At 44.6% G+C, this 17,733-nt stretch overlaps 1 protein-coding gene across 1 annotated transcript in view; it reads right to left on the reverse strand.

Annotated features, from left to right (window-relative positions):
* The window catches only part of FAM120B (family with sequence similarity 120 member B), a 52,866-nt gene that overhangs the window by 14,127 nt on the left and 21,006 nt on the right, over window positions 1–17,733 (reverse strand). Inside the window, exons 5-6 of the mRNA XM_065889022.1 lie at window positions 11,430–11,602; window positions 7,934–8,026 (exon numbers count right to left, since the gene is read on the reverse strand). Of these exons, the coding sequence (XP_065745094.1) occupies window positions 7,934–8,026; window positions 11,430–11,602 (266 nt within the window). The remainder of the gene's footprint in view (window positions 1–7,933; window positions 8,027–11,429; window positions 11,603–17,733) is intronic.

The raw sequence follows: 17,733 nt of genomic DNA on the forward strand, positions 1-17,733 counted from the left end.
CAGAGGCAGGGCACCGTTTAACAAGGCACCAGCAGCAGTGCACCCAGAAAGCTCTTCTTTCTCGCGAACACAGGGTCACCACGAGAGACGACAGGTGCTGCCCCGAGGGTAACATTGAGGTCTGCGTGGGCAGTCGTTACATGGCTCCTGCCCTCAGCAAGTGAGATGAAAATTCCATTTCTCCTGTACACGTTCTTATCCAATGTCGTTTTTACGCCACATCTTTAATCCAGGCAAAAGTAAACTGTGTTGAGATGCACTCCTAGAATTTAAATGGACACTTGCAAGGAACAAAAGCGGAAGAGAGTAAAATGAAATAAGTGAGAAACTGGCAAGGGCCGCCTGTCATAGGATTGGGCCAGCTGCAGCACCCTGTAACATCACTAAAATACCCACAATACCCTGTGGAACAACCGCAGGTTTTCTGAACTCACCACAAAATCTCCACCCGGCCAAAGTCAGTGGCTTTCTCGGGCGTGCTGGGTCCGGCAGGACTGATAGGCCTGCCAACCATAACCTTCTGATCTGCAGCCCCCGCAGGTGCAGGGCATGAGGAGACAGCCTCTGAACACACACCTAACTTCCAACTCCATCCTGACCTACACCTAAGGTTCAGAATGGATGACCACAGATAACAAACAGGAAAAACAATTCCTACTAGAGTGCTTTGTGGCTCACAGAAAGGACCCAAGAACAGAGGAAAGAAGAGAACGTGCAGCTTGGTCTGAAGTCAAGTTTTCCTTCACGAAAAACTATGTGACAGAGGAAATACCTATGGGAGCAGCACAGCCCACGTACGGCTGGCAGGATGAAGCCTGCTATTCCCACAGTGTTACCACCCGCAATGTCCACTCCAGACCGCCTCCTTGGTCCTGACCCCTCTCCAGACTCAGAGTCACCTGAACACATGCAGACGTCCTATGGCTTCGAAGCTGCACTCATCTCCCCCGCCCCGTCACCTCATCTCAGGCAGCTCTTGCAGCCTCGAGTGATCCAGTCAGAAGGAAGGTGGCTCCAGGGTCCACGACCACCATGAGGTCTGCCATTATGTTTACAAGTACAAAACTGCAGAAAGGGCCCAGGACTGAAAGAATGGTAAAAGGCTAATCTTTACAAAAAAATGTAGTAAGGTAATTCTAACCATAATTCCACCCTTCTTCCCATTCTTCCTTAAGGCCTTCAGTGACCTAAGACTTTGTGCCATCAATACATGGGGACAGGAAAGGGTAAAACTGCCAAGTTCCGACCTCTGACTTTCAAAAGCCTCACCCCCGGAGAACCTGAAAGACCTCCGATGTGCCCCACGTGTGAAGAGTGAGCAAGAGGAAGGGGCAGGCGTGGGGCAGGAAGGGGAGGGGCCTCGGGCGAGTGGAGCTCAGAGCCCACAGGGCGACTGCCAGGCAGCCAGCGAGCTCCGCCTCTGGCAGGTGGGGTCTGGGGAAGCAACTCTGTGCAAGGCGTCAGAGCTTTGCTGCCCGGCTGATGTGGGAGGTGAGCAGGCACGGGGGCAGTGGGGCGGGGGAGCCCGGCCCCCACTGGCAGAGCGAGTTGGCACAGTGTCTCGCGGGGTGCCCACCCGCTCAACCCCGGGATATATACCGCAACCAACGGGATGGGGTTTGTAAAAGAAAGCACATTGCTGTAGAAAAAGAAAGGTGAAACTGAAATTATGTCTGAGGTCCGTTTCATTTTATGTGAAAGGCTCTTATTCGTGAAGATAAAAAGGACATCTACCAACATCACAGAGGTTTATACAAACATTAAGCAAACTGACAATTATTTGAGTACATACGACACACCAAGGGGCTCCATGGAAGTTATAAACACTCGGCCCGCTCCCTACTCTGCCCCAGGAAGGATGTATCTCAATTCATTTGAACAAATACTAGCTGAGTACCTGCTAAGTTACTCAGAAGCATAGGTACCAGAGAATACACAAAGATGAATAAAGCGGGGTCCCCACTCTTGAAGAAGCCACAAGCCAAGGAGTTTAAGAACAGTCTGAACAACATGAGAAAAGGGGACACGTATCCAAGAGCAGCGTTACAGTAAGAGACCCACGCTGAGAAAAGGAAGAACACGGTTCTGAAGCAGATCCTGCAACACTGGAAGAGGGATCACACAGCACCTGTGTAATTGCCAAAAACAGGTAACCAGGAGTAACTACAGGTATTTATGTGTTACCAGCAAGTACAGGTAACCAGGAGTAACTACAGGTATTTGCAGAAGGAAAGAAGTCACCTTGGTGGTGAGCGCTGGGTCTTGGTGGGCATGGAAAGCTGGGGTCTGTGGAGAGCCTGCTTCACGGGGGCTGGACTGCAAGACAGGTACCAGGGCAGACAGAATCAGAGGGCCTGGAAGGCCAGCCTACTTGGAAAAGTGCAGATTCTGAGCGTCAAAATCTTTAATCTACCCTGGGGTATGAGCGGCCTGGAAAGGGGAGAACAGAGGCTAGAAGACAGTTTCAAAGCCAGAGTGCTGAAGTCTTGATACCTGAATGTTTGTAGTAAGAAGCAGTAAGAAGTTGTAACATCTGCTTATGATTCAAGACAAAAACAGGAGAGGGACGAAAACCCAAATGTGAATAGCTCAGATTCTAAAGTTGGGCAGCTGTGAACTATGCCAGGAATGTACACATGGACCCCTCCTCTGACCCTGAGCGTCCGTGCCCACCAACCAGCTCTCAGGTTCACGCCCAGGGCTGCTGGCCAGCTGTCTGGGAAGGGCAGAGAGCATCTATCGCAACCACCCGGTTTTGCAGCTGTGATGTGAACGCGTCCACAGACAATGTGTGAGCGACTGAGCCTGGCTGTGTCGGGGGCGGGGGCGGGCGCGGGCTGGGTTTGGCCCCCCCTCGCTCTCTCCTGCCAGAGCGCACACCCCAGGTGTCTGGTGGGGGAGAGATCGACCCTTCTGAACTGTTACGGGCCCGGGAGGGCGGGCCGAGATCTCTCCCAACTCTCAAGGAGGCGTCCCGCCGGCTCCGTCGCTGCCCTCACACCCACACGCCTTCACTCAACAAGGGCCCCCAGCCCCCTCCCAGGGGCACAGCCATCCTCCCTGGGCTCCTCTCGCCCGGAGAACCTGTCTGAGCACTGCAGATGGACTCAGGGAGGAGGCATGACCAGCCCTCACGGCCAGTTCCCTCAAGGGCTCGTCAGCCGTGTTCCCCACTGTGCACCTTACGGTCTCTTCACAACGCTCGTGCTCACCCGGAGAGACCGCATCTTCTGGACCGAGTACCAGGACCTGTACTGTGATACAAACCACGCGAAACTGGGACTGCAGCCACCGCTGGGCACCAGGCCTTCTGAACTCTGGGCTCCAGGCACCCTGAGCCCTCTCACTACCTCTCTTCCCTCCCAAAGTCACTCAACGATATCCTGCCTGGGATAAGCATTTGAAAGTCGTAAGCATACCAGAGAGAATAAAAATAAGGAAAATATGGAAACCAGGTTTCCTACCCATTCATCTAATTTAATCTGTCTGGAGCACTCATCTCCTATGTTTACAAAACAACTTTAAGAAGTCTACTAAAACTTTCAATAGATTCTATTTCTACTATTCACTCAGTCATCCAATTTTGAGCTGCCTAATAATGAAAGCGTTTTTCCAAATCTGAGTGTACTTTACACCATCCTGTGCTTCTGTGGCTGTTCCAGTGAGTTAATCAGCAAAGCATACTATTTTAATGTCCTCTAAGAATGTGATCTCAATACGTCCTCAAAGCATTTTGGTTTTTGCCTATGGGACTTAGAGTGATTTAGAAAGTGAGGATTTACCAGCCAAGGCAATATTATGTAGAGATCTCTCGATGAAGACGTCTACACCTGCTTTTCACACACGCTGCGTTTGCTCCCCACCTGAGAGGTGCATGGCTGCTGGGGGGATGACACGACGCTGGGGAACCCATGTGGAAAAGGAGCTGTGGCCTCTTAATGTGGCTCCAACACACTCTGGAGTCTAAGCCCAAGACGCAGGGCTCCGACTGCACTGCCTGTGGTCCCGTGCACTCAGCGCCAAGGCACAGCACTGCCTTCAATACGAACCGTGCTGAGCACTGGGCCTTCGACCAGTACCCAATAGGAGGCAGAGTGGGTCCAGCCGTGGAGCAGCCCCAGTCGTCACGTGTCCAGTAAATCTTGAAACATCCTCACCGGGGCGATGAGATGCTATGCTCACAGCAGACCCCTTGCTAATGTGGTACAGCTCGAATTTCAGAACAGAATTTTCCTTTCCATTAACTCCTATTTCTTTTCCTTTTAATTTCCCAATCAAAAATGACCAAGAGGGCTTCCCTGGTGGCGCAGTGGTTGGGAGTCCGCCTGCCGATGCAGGGGATGCGGGTTCGTGCCCCGGTCCGGGAGGATCCCATGTGCCGCGGGGCGGCTGGGCCCGTGAGCCGTGGTTGCTGGGCCTGCGCGTCCGGAGCCTGTGCTCCACAACGGAAGAGGCCACAACAGTGAGAGGCCCGCGTACCGCAAGGGAAAAAAAAAAAAAGACCAAGAACTTTCCAAGGAGCCCTGGTAGTGCCAGGAAAGATGCCAGCCACCTCCTGTAAGCTAGGCTTCAGGGTGGCTCAGATAGGTCTCCCCGAGCGCCGGGGGTGGGAGAGGTGAGCCTGGAATGTTCCAGCAGTTGGGGGCCTCCCCCTGAAAGGAGATGGTTTATCGTTTTGTTGGTTTCAGGGACCCAATGCAGCAGAGAGGAACTGACAGGCAAACAAAGCCCCAGTGTCTCTTTGGCTCATTCCAAAAGAAAAGAGTGAAGCAAATTTAAACCACGGAGCACCCTGGGGCGGAGCAAAGAGGCTCTGAGAGCACGCAGTCTGGCTGGGACGCCAGGCCTGGGCTCTGCTAGGCTCAGTGACAGTAAGCTTCATAGAGGACTTTACACAACACTCTGGGCACGTGCCCAAGTCTGACGAAACCCTGGGGGTGAGCAAGGCAGCTACGTGCACCCCTTTTACATTCCTGGACAGGCACACAGGGCGCCCAAGTTAGAGGTACTGCTCACAGGACACAGCAGGAGCCAGGGTTCCTGAGGCCCAGGGCTCCTCCCACCACTGCCCCATGGGCAGGAACCAGGAAAGGACGGGGGCAAGTGACCACAGGAACTCACACATCATGACATGTGATACCTTACCCATGATTTTTCTCTGGCTGAGGCATCCCTGTCTTAAATGATACAGATAGAAGAATCTAAGAATCCACCCTCCCCCTTTCAAGTCGCTTAAGACGGGGGACTTATTTGCTATACAATTCAGAATATTACTTAACTGACTTTCCCTGCTAGCCATGCACCTGCATCTCTATCTATACGCACACACGTGTGTTCATATGGGCTGTACAAACCAAGTATGAAAGGACCACATGAGCAGACTCTGTCCTCTAGAGCTGTAGGCTGAATGCACACATGGACAGTTATGACGCTGACAGGAAAACTAGCAAGTACATACCCAGCATTCAGAGAGGACAGAGTAGCGACTGGAGACTGACTGACAGATGGACAGCCTGGCCCCACCATGCTCTCAGCACCCAGGAGACCAGTGTCCTTGGTCACTGCCTTCCCTGCTTTATAAAAAAGCCTGTCTTTTTTTTTTTTAGTGCCAAGTAATACTGTTTTTCTTCTTTCTTTTTTTATATTCCTGCAGATTAAGGGTTCCTGTATTCTTTGATTTCATATATAGCAGACTTCTACGTCTGTAAATGAATGTGTGTACAGTATATATATATATATATATATATATATATATATATATATATATATATATAAAATGTGATATAATCTTTACAAATATAATCTAATCACCTGGATTTTTTTGTGTGTGTGTGGTACGCGGGCCTCTCACTGTTGCGGCCTCTCCCGTTGCGGAGCACAGGCTCCGGACATGCAGGCTCAGCGGCCATGGCTCACGGGCCCAGCCGCTCCGTGGTATGTGGGATCTTCCCCGACCGGGGCACGAACCCGTGGTCCCCTGCATCGGCAGGCGGACTCTCAACCACTGCGCCACCAGGGAAGCCCCATCACCTGGATTTTTAATAAACGTGTAAATACACATATCATTTAAAAGGACCTTTCCACAAACGGAAAGATATACCATGCTCATGGATTGGAAGAATGAATATTGTTAAAATGACCATACTACCCAAGGCAATCTACAGATTCCATGCAATCCAATCAAAATACCAATGGCATTTTTCACAGAAATAGGACACTCCTAAAATTTGTATGGAACAAAAGACCCCAAATAGCCAAAGCCATCTTGAGAAAAAAGAACAAAGCTGGAGGCATAACACTCCCTGACTTCCGACTGTATCTCAAAGCTACAGTAAACAAAACAGTACTGTCACAAAAACAGACACAAAGATCAACAGAACAGAATAGAGAGCCCAGAAAATAATCCATGCATAAGTGGTCAACAAAGGAGCCAAGGATATACCATGGGGAAAGGACAGTCTCTACAAGTGATATTGGGAAAACTGAACAGTCATATACAAAACAATGAAACTGTATCTACACCATACACAAAAATCAACTCAAAATGGATTAAAGACTTGAACATAAGAGCAGAAAAAATAAAACGACTAGAAAAAAACACAGGCAGTAAGCTCCTTGACATCAGTCTTGGCAATCACTTTTTTGGATTTGACACCCAAAGCACGGGCAGCAAAGGCAAAAATAAACAAGTGAGAATACAGCAAACTAAAATGCTTCTGCAGATTAAAAGATATAAACTACTATGTATAAAAAAATAAGCTACACAGATATATTGTACAACACAGGGAATAAAGCCAATATTTTATAATAACTATAAAAACTATAAATGGAATATAACCTTTAAAACTGTGAATCATTGTGCTGTATACCTGTAACATATACTATTGTACATCAACTATACCGAAAAAAAAGGAAAAAAAGCTTCTGCACGGCAAAGGAAACCATCAACAAAATGAAAAGGGAACCTACTGAATGGGAGAAATCATTTGCAAATCATGTATCTGACAAGGGGTTAATATTCAAAATATATAAATAACTCATACAACTCAATAGCAAAAACACAAAACAATCTGATTAAAAAATGGGCAGAAGATCTGAATAGACATTTTTCCAAAGAACACACACAGATGGCCAACAGGGACATGAAAAGGTGCTCAACATCACTAATCATCAGGGAAATGCAAATCAAAAGCACAATGAGATATCACCTCATAACTGTTAGAATGGCCATCATCAAAAAGCAAGAAATAACAAATGTTGGAGAGGGTGTGGAGAAAAGGGAACCTTTATGCACCATTGGTGGGAACGTAAATTGGTGCAGCCACTCTGAAAAACAGCATGGAGGCTCTTAAAAGTTAAAAATAGAACTACTATATGATCCAGTAATTCCACTTCTGGGTATTTATCAGAAAAAAATAAAAATACTATCTCGAGGAGATCTGCACCCCTATGTTCACGGCAGCACTATTTACAACAGCCAAGACACGCAAACAACCTAAGTGTAAGTGTCCACCAATGAGTGCAATGGATAAACTGTTACACACACACACATACATACACACACACAATGGAATATTATTCAGCCGTAAAAAAAAGAATGAAATCTCGTCATTTGTGACAACATGGATTGAGGGCATGACGCTAAGTGAAATAAATCAGAGGAAGACAAATGACATAGGATTTCACTTCTATGTGGAATCTTAAAACAAAACAAAACAAAAACAATAACAAACTGATAGACACAGAGAACAGATTGGTGGTTGCCAGAGGTGGGGTAGGAGGTGGGCCAAATGGGTCAAGGTGTTCAGAAGGTAAAAATTTCCAGTTACAAAATAAATAAGTCATGGGGAACGTTCCTGTAAAACAACCAAATGTAAAGAAGGCTGGCAAGTGTGGTCAGGCGGGCCATCCTTAGAGGTGTGACAGTCAGTACCTGCAAGTCTGCAAGCTCCATGGTGGTCTTTCCTTCGAGGCACAGGGCCTGTGCAATGAAGGCATGTAGATCCTCCAGACAGAGGGTGTCCACCTGCGTGGGAGAGAGAGCCAGCGTCAGCCCCAGGAAAACCAGCTCGGACCAAATATAGGCATGGGACACATGCATGTGCACATACACACATACACTCATACACACACACACAGAGCAGCAGAAGAGACGCCAGTGGAGGTGAGCAGGGTCTTTTCTCCCACCACCCACAGTCCCTGGTGTGAAAATCTCCACGACACCTAGGACCAAGCTGGACTGGGAGCCTGTTACTCACTAGCAAGGCAGAACGCTCCAGAGCGCCTGCGGAAAGCTTGAGCTATGACCAAGTCTAAGTCTTGGAGCAACACAGGTCATCAAGTTTTGACACATATTTCCAGAACTGACAATTCAGGGGTTTGCAGACGGACAGCACCCACAGCTGGCCTGAGCCAGAGTGATCAGAGCTGGGATAAACACCCACCCTTGCCAGCCCCAGACATCAACTGTGTCCTCAGATCCCAGTTTAAAGGAAACCAGGATTCCCCAGATATGAGTCCCCTCCCATCCTTTGTGGAATCAAAGAGTCTAACCAAAGTGTGAGTGAGAAGCAAGGAGAGACAGAGATATGGAGAAAGAGACGGACCCTGGAAAGGAGGAGGGGATGGAGATCAAAGACGGCACCAGGCCCGGCCATTGGCAACACCTCTGCACCCTCCTCACAGGGTCACAAGGCTCAGTCACCAAATGCCACACTGGTCCCATCACTATCCATTTCCATGTTTACTCCAAAATAGTTGTTGCCTTTGTATAAATGACAGCTGTAATTATTTCAGGGAAAAACCAAGAAATCTACAAATGTGCAGCACTCGTGACCAAGAAAAAAGATCCCAATCCACAGAAGCAAGACCAAGCAGAAAGTATTTTTTTTAAACCCATAAACCCTCACCTCTCTCTGCTTAGACAGGTTTGTTGGCATACAGTTAGTTCTACTTCTTGCCATTAGCAACTTTTGCAGAAGGCTGACTTTAAGACACTACCTATGAGAAAGGAATAACTCTTTCATGTCCTATTTTTTTCAGTTAACCTATTTCATACTCTGCCACCACCTTTGTAATTAACAAATCTATAACATATTAGAGGAGGCAAGTCTTAGTAATACCTATTTTTTAGAATTTTGCATAATGGATATTATTATTATAAAGTATTTGCTCCAGTATAGATTATAAAAAACATGTAAAGTTTCTATGATGCAAACTTACACTCCCAGGAAAGCTTCTCAGAAAAGCCTCTGATAAAAAATGCTGCTCACTTGTAGGTACGAATCCAAGTGAACAAAAGAGAGGGTTTTGTTTCTCTACAGGTTCTGTACACTGAACAGGATGTAGTTAACCCGTATGGCACATCAAAACATCTAATATAAGCTTAACTATATAAAAGTACAGTATTTTTAAAAAATTACCTTTTTAGTCTTATTAATCCTGAGAGAAGTTATCCCCGTGAATAATAACACAGTACAGTACCTTTTGATCTGAGGGACAACACTGATGTGTCAATTTGTTTTCTAGTTTTAAAAAGTTCCAATTTGAATGTGTCCTTGCAAGTCAAACCAACACTGAGTCTACCTCATGCTGACTTACTTACACTAAAGAGATGTTCACTGAAAGGGCAGTTACTAGTGTAAAGAAGGTAAAAGTAGAAGTTTTCCTGATGCTTGTCTTGCTTCAGGGTTATATAAATGTGAGATGTAAAGTGACTGTTCTGTGATTTGGAATTTTTTTCCTGTTGGAAGTGGATTTTCATAACTAACGATCACTTGCACAGCTGACAAGAAAGCAGAGCTGTATTGCGTGACTGTGAATGGGTTCAAGGACCTATCTCTACTGCTGGAAAAAAATAATGCAAAACGTAGTCCTAGGAGCGCTAACACATGGCATCACTATCCGTATGTTCACAAGGAGTACTGAGAAGAAAACCACTGATCTTTCTGAAGGAGAAAACTCAGCTATTGGTCATCTACCACTTCCCAATTCCCTCTACGGGTCCACCTCAGCCACCTGTAGATTCATAAACAATGGACAGAAAATATTAACTGACAATACATGCATGTACATTTAGTAAAAATATAGAAAGAAATATATTTTTATATTTAAATACTAAATAACCCTGCCATCATTTATTGATTTACACTTTGCTGAGTCTGGTGCAAATAAAGGAAAATTCTACTCAAAACTAAAGTTGATACTGGTGCATGTGAAACCAATAAAGAAGCAATAAAATCTCTAAGGGTGATTTAACTATATATACCACGTTTGTACAAAATGCAAAATACAGGACTAGCTATAAAATGACAGAGGACTTTTAGAAAGGAAAAAGCAGTATATGAGTCCCCTGAAATGTAATTCTACCATAAGTTTCTTAAAGACAATGAATTCAGGTTTGAAAAATAGAAACATAATTTTCTATTCCAGACAAATGAAAACTTGATAGTTACGGCAAAGCAGACGCAGACCTATCACCTACAGAGACCAGAGGAGGGGACAGCTGCTGGGGATCAGGAAAGCTGGTGAGAAGGTCTACATGGCTAAAGAAACAGACACTTGATGGCAAAGGACTTGTACAAACAGTTCAGCTGGGGAAGGGAAGCAGGAGATGGAAGGTATTTAAGCCCTTCTTTTGTTGAGGCCTCCCAACGTTATCATGCACGTGGAAACTAATAAAAGGCGAATGTTTTCAGTGGCCCTTGTAAGCTCCCTGCATAAACTAACAAACCGCACGAACGAGGAGCTGGCGGCGCCTCCCCACGCGTGGCTGTGGCCTTCTCCACCCCGTGCGTGGCCCAGCTCCGCGGGTGGGGGTGGCTGACAGCGACAACCACCCTGGTGGGCTTTCCTCTGGGCACCTGTGCAGGACACTTCTCGCCTTCTACAGAATGCCTGGCCAGTAGCCTCACGAAGAAGGTGTGATCCCGTTCGCAGGTTGAAAAGCGAACGTTTGTTAGATGACTTAGGAAAGTTCAAGTAGTCTCCCTTGGTAGCTCTGTGCTTCTGGGAAGAGCTGTGACTCTAGCCAGGTCAGCCGGACTGCAGCGCTGGACCTTCTCACCATTACGTGAAACCCCACCAACAGGAACCACCACCCACATAGGGACACAGGAACAGTCCAGAGCCCAAAAAGCTCAGCAAGCGTGAGCAAAGTGCAACAGGGCTCCTGCACGGGTCAGACGCCTCAAGTCTCCATCACACTCAGGTGCAGCCCACCTCTAGTCCGGCAGCAGACGGGGCTTCTCAAATGTACGCCCTCACTTGAGTCCGAGCATTTCGAAGGACTGGAGTTTATGGAACAGACACTGGGCAGAGATGGTGCAGGGAACCAACCCACGGCTACATCCCAGAGCACCACACCCCACGAAAGGCGAGGGCCAGGAGTGAGGGGTGACAGCAGCAGCTTCGACAGGAAAGGAGGTTACCTGCACAAAGAGGTAGATCAGGAGGCAGCACAACGCTTGAAAGGGGCTCTCGACCACCTGCAGCTCTTCTCGCGAGGAGGAAAGGTCAAAACAGGCCAGGAGTGTGTCCAAGCGCTGGGCCTGTAGTCCTGCCTCTTGGCTCAGCCACAGTAGCTTCAAACTAGGCGTTCCCCCTAGTTAGAGGAAAGTCCATTTACCGTTATTCTTTGCAGTAGCAGGTTATAATACGCGTCTGCAGAAATACAATAAAGGAATAAAGGGCACTAACTTCTTCCCTTCCCGATACCCGTGGGCTTTAAAGTATAAAGCAACTGGAAATAAACATGCACAGAACTTCCTGGTTTAAACAAGCAGAAACCCTAAAAGGTCAGCAAATATGTATTTCACTGAAACCAGTCTTCTTTTTTTAAATGGCTACATTGTGGGGGAAGAGGGTTTTTTCCTACCCGTGTTGCTCGCTGTACTGTCTTAGGGCGTGAGACACAGCACAGCTGCGATGGGGTGCTTGGTGGAAACACCACCTATTTGCTGTTAGTTTGCTGTTATTTCCCCAGACTAGTGGTTTTCAAACTTCATTGTGCAAAAGAACCAGCTGCCAAAATTGTAAAAAATACATTTCCTGGAGTCTGTATGCAGAAATTCTGCTTTGCTAGGTAAAGTACCTGGGAGTCTGCACTGAACAAACTAGAGACTAGGATAAGCAGGGCACCTGTGAGCCCCATGCTTTGGAAAGCACATCCCTAGAACTATTAAACAGAAATTCCTAAAATATTAAAATTCTACTAAATTTGTGTTTTATTCCTACATTTCATATATATGTTTAAACTATTAAAATCAAAGAAAAGAAAAACTTCTCACTCATTTACCCAAGTCACCATCAATGGCAGCATGAGTCTGGAGGAAGACACAGCAGCCCTGCTCCTTCTGCCCAGAGGGGCCAGGCCTGGGCTAGGCCAGGTCCTGCCAAGAGCAGCAGCTGTGACTTTCTGTAGGTCCTGTGGCTGGCTGTAAGGCATCCTCAAGTGCAAGGACAGCTGGACCTAACCATCCCACAGCTTCACTAAGAAAACAAAACTCACTAACCAAATGGTATCAGAATTAAGTGACTCAAAAAAGGAAGTTCTTCCCCTTTTCTGTTTATGCTTCTCACAATGTCATTCAATATTCTCAGGTGTGTATTTCCCACCATCAGAAGTGAAACAGCCCAGCAAAAGTCACTTGCATTTCTGATATGGCTGAAGTGTTCTCTCCTCCTCAAAATACTTTTTCATTATTTATTAAATCATCTTTTCCCTTGGAAGAAAGAAAATGAAGGTAATTTTGTTTTGGCAAAAACAAAAAAAAACAACGGCACTAGTCTTTAAGATAGAAATATTATTCCAAGAGAATCACAGGGTCAGCTATTCCTTCTCAGAAACACGCTTTTCCGGCTGCAAATAGCAGCCTGTGGGCAAAATCCAGCTCATTGTCTGTTTTTGTACAACCCATAAACTATTAATGACTTTCACATTTTTTAAATAGTTGAAAATAGCAAAGTAAAAATATTTCACAATATGAGAAAATTGTGTAACTCTGCCAGAAAAGATCAAGGGTAGCCCTTACACTTTACCCAGAGTTCCATGGGCAGCTGAGATGTTCCAAAGAACAATCCAGAGATCTAAGCAGGTGATCTGGTCTGTAGGTCACCAACTACAATACACTGCCTCTGAAACACATCAGCTTCAAAAACCAAATTCTGTCACTTGGCAAAGGTTTTTGCCTGAATCCGGGAAAGTCTCAAGGCTTTTCGGAGCAACCGAGCCCTGGAGGGGCACGCAGATGGACAAGGAAAGTGGTCATTTCTGTGAATGACAACTTGGAAGACTGTCTGAGATGCCTGGGAGGACCCACCCCAGGGTGGAGGCTGCTGGATGCCCCACTAGTAACAAAGCAATGGTCCGGAGTGTGCTTTTACAGCTATAAATGCACGAGTGAATGAATACACTCCTACACTCTAAGCCATGGCATTTCTGTGTGCTTTCTATACGGAAATAATGTAATCGTTGGGTTTTAGAGTTATCCTATGATTATTTTCCTTGCATATTTCTAGGGTAAGAAACCATAAAACTGGTTTGTGTGCACTCTGAGAACGAGAGAGGTGACACTTCCAGAAATTAACCTGCATACACTGTGTGTCTCAAGTTTACTTATGAAGGTTTTAATTCATAATCTGATTTAAATGAATATTTATTTAGCATTCTGTTTGAAAGAGCACCCCTGGCCAAAAAAAGACAAAATAAAAAACGCTGACTACTCACATGCAAACTGAATCTTTATTCTGGTTGGATAAACTTCAGTAGCTTATTTACAATAAGTAAAAAAATTCATTCAGCTATAAACAGACTAGAATGAGTTGACATCTCAATATATTAAACTCTAAACTTCCATGGATGAGCTAATTTCATGCTTGCAAAAAGACAGTGTTATACTGCTTCTACCTAATACATTCAAAATATAGTGAATTAGGTATAAAAAGCAGTCAGTGCAAAATTCAACCACTGGCTTGTGACTCATATGTGTATTTGTAACATTTAGTTGACAAAGCTTCCAATTATCTTTACAAATGGAAGAAAAACACGACTGAGGCTTTAAATCCATTTATTCTAATCCACAACATCAGGGAGGTGACTTCAGAGGCTGGGGCCCTGACAGCATCTCCTCACGAGGAGCACATGCTCTCACCCACAGAGCAGGTTGGTGACCTCCAGTTACCACCCACAGAAACCTCCAAGATGTGACAACACTTTTTTCACCTGTATTAACAAGTGTCAAGATGGAAACCTTCAACAGTACATGTTAAGAGGAGCTGAAACAAGAAAACTTCACTACAGTTGTTTACCAAATGATGGAAGGAATCAAATACAGCCCCTTCTTGTCATAAAATATACCACTCCACCTCATTTCATTTTATAAAATAGTCTTCTAAGATGATCTGCAGGATTCTAGTGAGTCAAACATCTTTACATAGCCAAGAAATACTAAGTTTACTCACTGATTCTTGAACAACACTTTAAAAAAATCATTCTATTGGGTTGGCCAAAAAGTGCCCTCAGTTTTTAAGTAAAAATGAAAGACACGGGCTTCCCTGGTGGCGCAGTGGTTGAGAGTCCGCCTGGTGATGCAGGGGACACGGGTTCGTGCCCCGGTCTGGGAAGATCCCACATGCCGCAGAGCGGCTAGGCCCATGAACCATGGCCACTGAGCCTGCACGTCTGGAGCCTGTGCTCCGCAAGGGGAGAGGCCCATGTACTGCAAAAAAAAAAAAAAAAAAAAAAAAAAAAAAAATGAAAGACACATTATTCATTTTCACCAAGAACTTTATTGAACAATGTATTCACCCTTTTGTTCCACTACCTTCTGCCATCTTTCGGGCAACTTCATAATTCCATCTTCCCCAAACTTTTTATCTTTTTGAGCAAAGAACTGTTCCAGGTGCCTTTTACAGTCTTCCAGGGAATGGAAATTTTTTCCATTAAGAGAATTTTGTAAAGACCAAAATAAATGGAAATCCAAAGGTGCAATGTCTGGTGAATACAGAGGATGAATCAGAACTTCCCAGCCAAGCTGTAACAGTTTTTGCCTGGTCATCAAAGAAACACGCAGCCTTGCGTTATCCTGATGAAAGATTATGCATTTTCTGTTGACTAATTCTGGATGCTTTTCATCGAGTGCTGCTTTCAGTTGGTTTAATTGGGAATAGTACTGGTTGGAATTAATCGTTTGGTTTTCCGGAAGGAGCTCATAATAGAGGACTTCCTTCCAATCCCACCATATACACAACATCACCTTCTTTGGTTGAAGACTGGCATTTGCTATGGTTGGTGGTGGTTCATTTTGCTTGCCCCACGATCTCTTCCATTCCACATTATTGTACAGTAACCACTTTTCATCACCTGTCACAATCTCTTCTAAAAACGGAACGTTTTCATTACATTTCAGTAGAGAATTACATGTGGAAATACGGTCAAGAAGGTTTTTTTCGCTTAATTTATGTGGAACCCAAACATCCACATAACCAGCTGGTGCAAATCATTTTCAGCTCTTGACTTGGATATTTTGAGCATGTCGGCTGTCTCCTGCATGGAATAACGTTGACTGTTCTCAGTTAATGTCTCGATTTTATCGCTACCAACTTCAACTGGTTTACCCGACCGTGGCGCATCATCCAGTGAGAAATCTCCAGCATGAAACTTCGCAAACCACTTTTGACACATTCGATCAGTCACAGCACCTTTTCCATACACCGCACAAATCTTTTTTTGCATTTCGGTTACATTTTTACCTATCTTGAAATAATAAAGCAAAATAAGCCAAAAATGTTGCTTTTTTTCTTCCATCTTCAATGTTAAAATGGCTACACAAAAATTCACCAATTTTGGTAAGTCTTTTATTAAACGTATGCTGATATGACAGCTGTCACATACAATCTAACAAAACTGTTTTGAATGAAGTTAAAGATAACTAAGTGCTACTAGAGCCACCTTAAGGAATAAAAGAATGAACTTTTGGCCACCCCAACAGACACACAAATTACCAATTAGATACGTGCAATCAGCTTTCCTAGGTTTGTAAAATAAGGATATGCTTATTATGACTAAAAAATGGCTCTGTGAAGAAAAAAGAAATCATCTACACTTTGTCTAAAGAAGAATCTCCAGTTCTAGAGCTAGAAAGCTATTTCAAATGCTTCCCTGTTATGTGGTCCAAGACACCACAAAATGCAGAACATCCGTAAGTGAAGTGTGATGAATGGACAAACACACATGGACGCAAGGATCCTGTAAGGGTCGTCTGGGGAAAGGAAGCGAAATTTCAAAGTACACCCTTCTTGTGTTACCAGGAACATCATCTTTCATGACATATTGTAAGATAAGTGGAATGTAATACCTATACAATTATAAACATAATATAGCTAGTACATCTGGATGTGTGTATATGTACACACACATAAAGATGGGGATGTGGATGGAATATATGCATGTAAATGAGCTCCATGAATAAAATATACCAGTAATGAAATTAATTTTTCTGCTCCCTGGCTGGTCATTTATAATTCTTTCCCCCTTTTAATTCTTACCTAATTTTTAGGTAATCTTTATAATTTTTCTGCTCCCCTTCTGTCTCCTTTCCACTTTGTTAAAAAACATCTGATTTATTTTTTATTTCCACCATTTAAGAAAGCAAGTGTTAAATCATGTGTGCTGTTAGAGGAAAAAGTCTTTTTTTCTACATTGGCCACTACATGGGGAGACTCACTGAAAATGTAACATCCATGATACCAACCTAATGGCACCATCTCAGGAGAACAAGAAGGATCAGACACGGTCTCCCCTAAAGCAACAGCTCTAGCAGCGCCACTGGCCTGGCTGGAAAGGATGGCTTTAATCAGGCAGCAAGGACACCTTGCACCCGTGCACAAGGGGCCTGTCAAGGTGAGGATCAAGCAGCAGGAGTCCACTGGTTTTACTCCCACATGTCAGGGTGAGGATGAAAAACACCTGAGACAGGAATTGGCTAGTCCATTTTCCAATTTAGTCTAAAACCACTTGGCATTTTTCCTCATGGATATAGAAAGCTATTTATATAAAAATCTTGTCATCTTGTATCACTATTAACATAAGCATGAACAGAGTAATTCATCTAAACCACCTGCAACAAAAGTTCAAGATCCCATTTCCAGTTTCCTAGTGATGGCAGACGTGCCGTCCCCAGCTCCTTCTGGAAGCAGAGTCCCAACTGCAGTCTGGGTGTGCCACACGCACAAACCTGTGGTTCACAAGACCCAGAAGCAGTCTCTCTGATAAATGAATGACTTCTAGAGCTTATTAAAACCTTATATGGAGTGGTTTCTAAAATTAACTCATAATAATGAATAACCAAATATTCTCCATCATTCAAATGAGGAAGAGAGCTATCATAATCACTTCCCACATTATTTCTGGGAAGATCCTATGAGATGAAAATTACATATATAGCAGAACATTTCTGGGAGACGGTTTTGGCTATCCTTTAAAAATACTTCTTGCTGTAAAACCAAATGTCAATTCATCTTAATTTGTTTTTGTGATAAGCACCTTTTTAGGTCTGAGTATATCACTCACCAACTGAGAGAGTAAGGAAATACTCCTTCAACTTCTCTCCCTATACAATTCCACTTATAAGAAAAATGTTTTGCAGTGTTCAAGCCTTATTTGGTAAATTATAGGCTTGAGTGATAGAAAGTAATAGTGACTTAAGAGAATTTAATACATATAAAAACGGAATA

This window comes from Phocoena phocoena, chromosome 12 (genome assembly GCF_963924675.1).
Source record: "Phocoena phocoena chromosome 12, mPhoPho1.1, whole genome shotgun sequence".
Taxonomy (NCBI): Eukaryota; Metazoa; Chordata; class Mammalia; order Artiodactyla; family Phocoenidae; genus Phocoena; species Phocoena phocoena.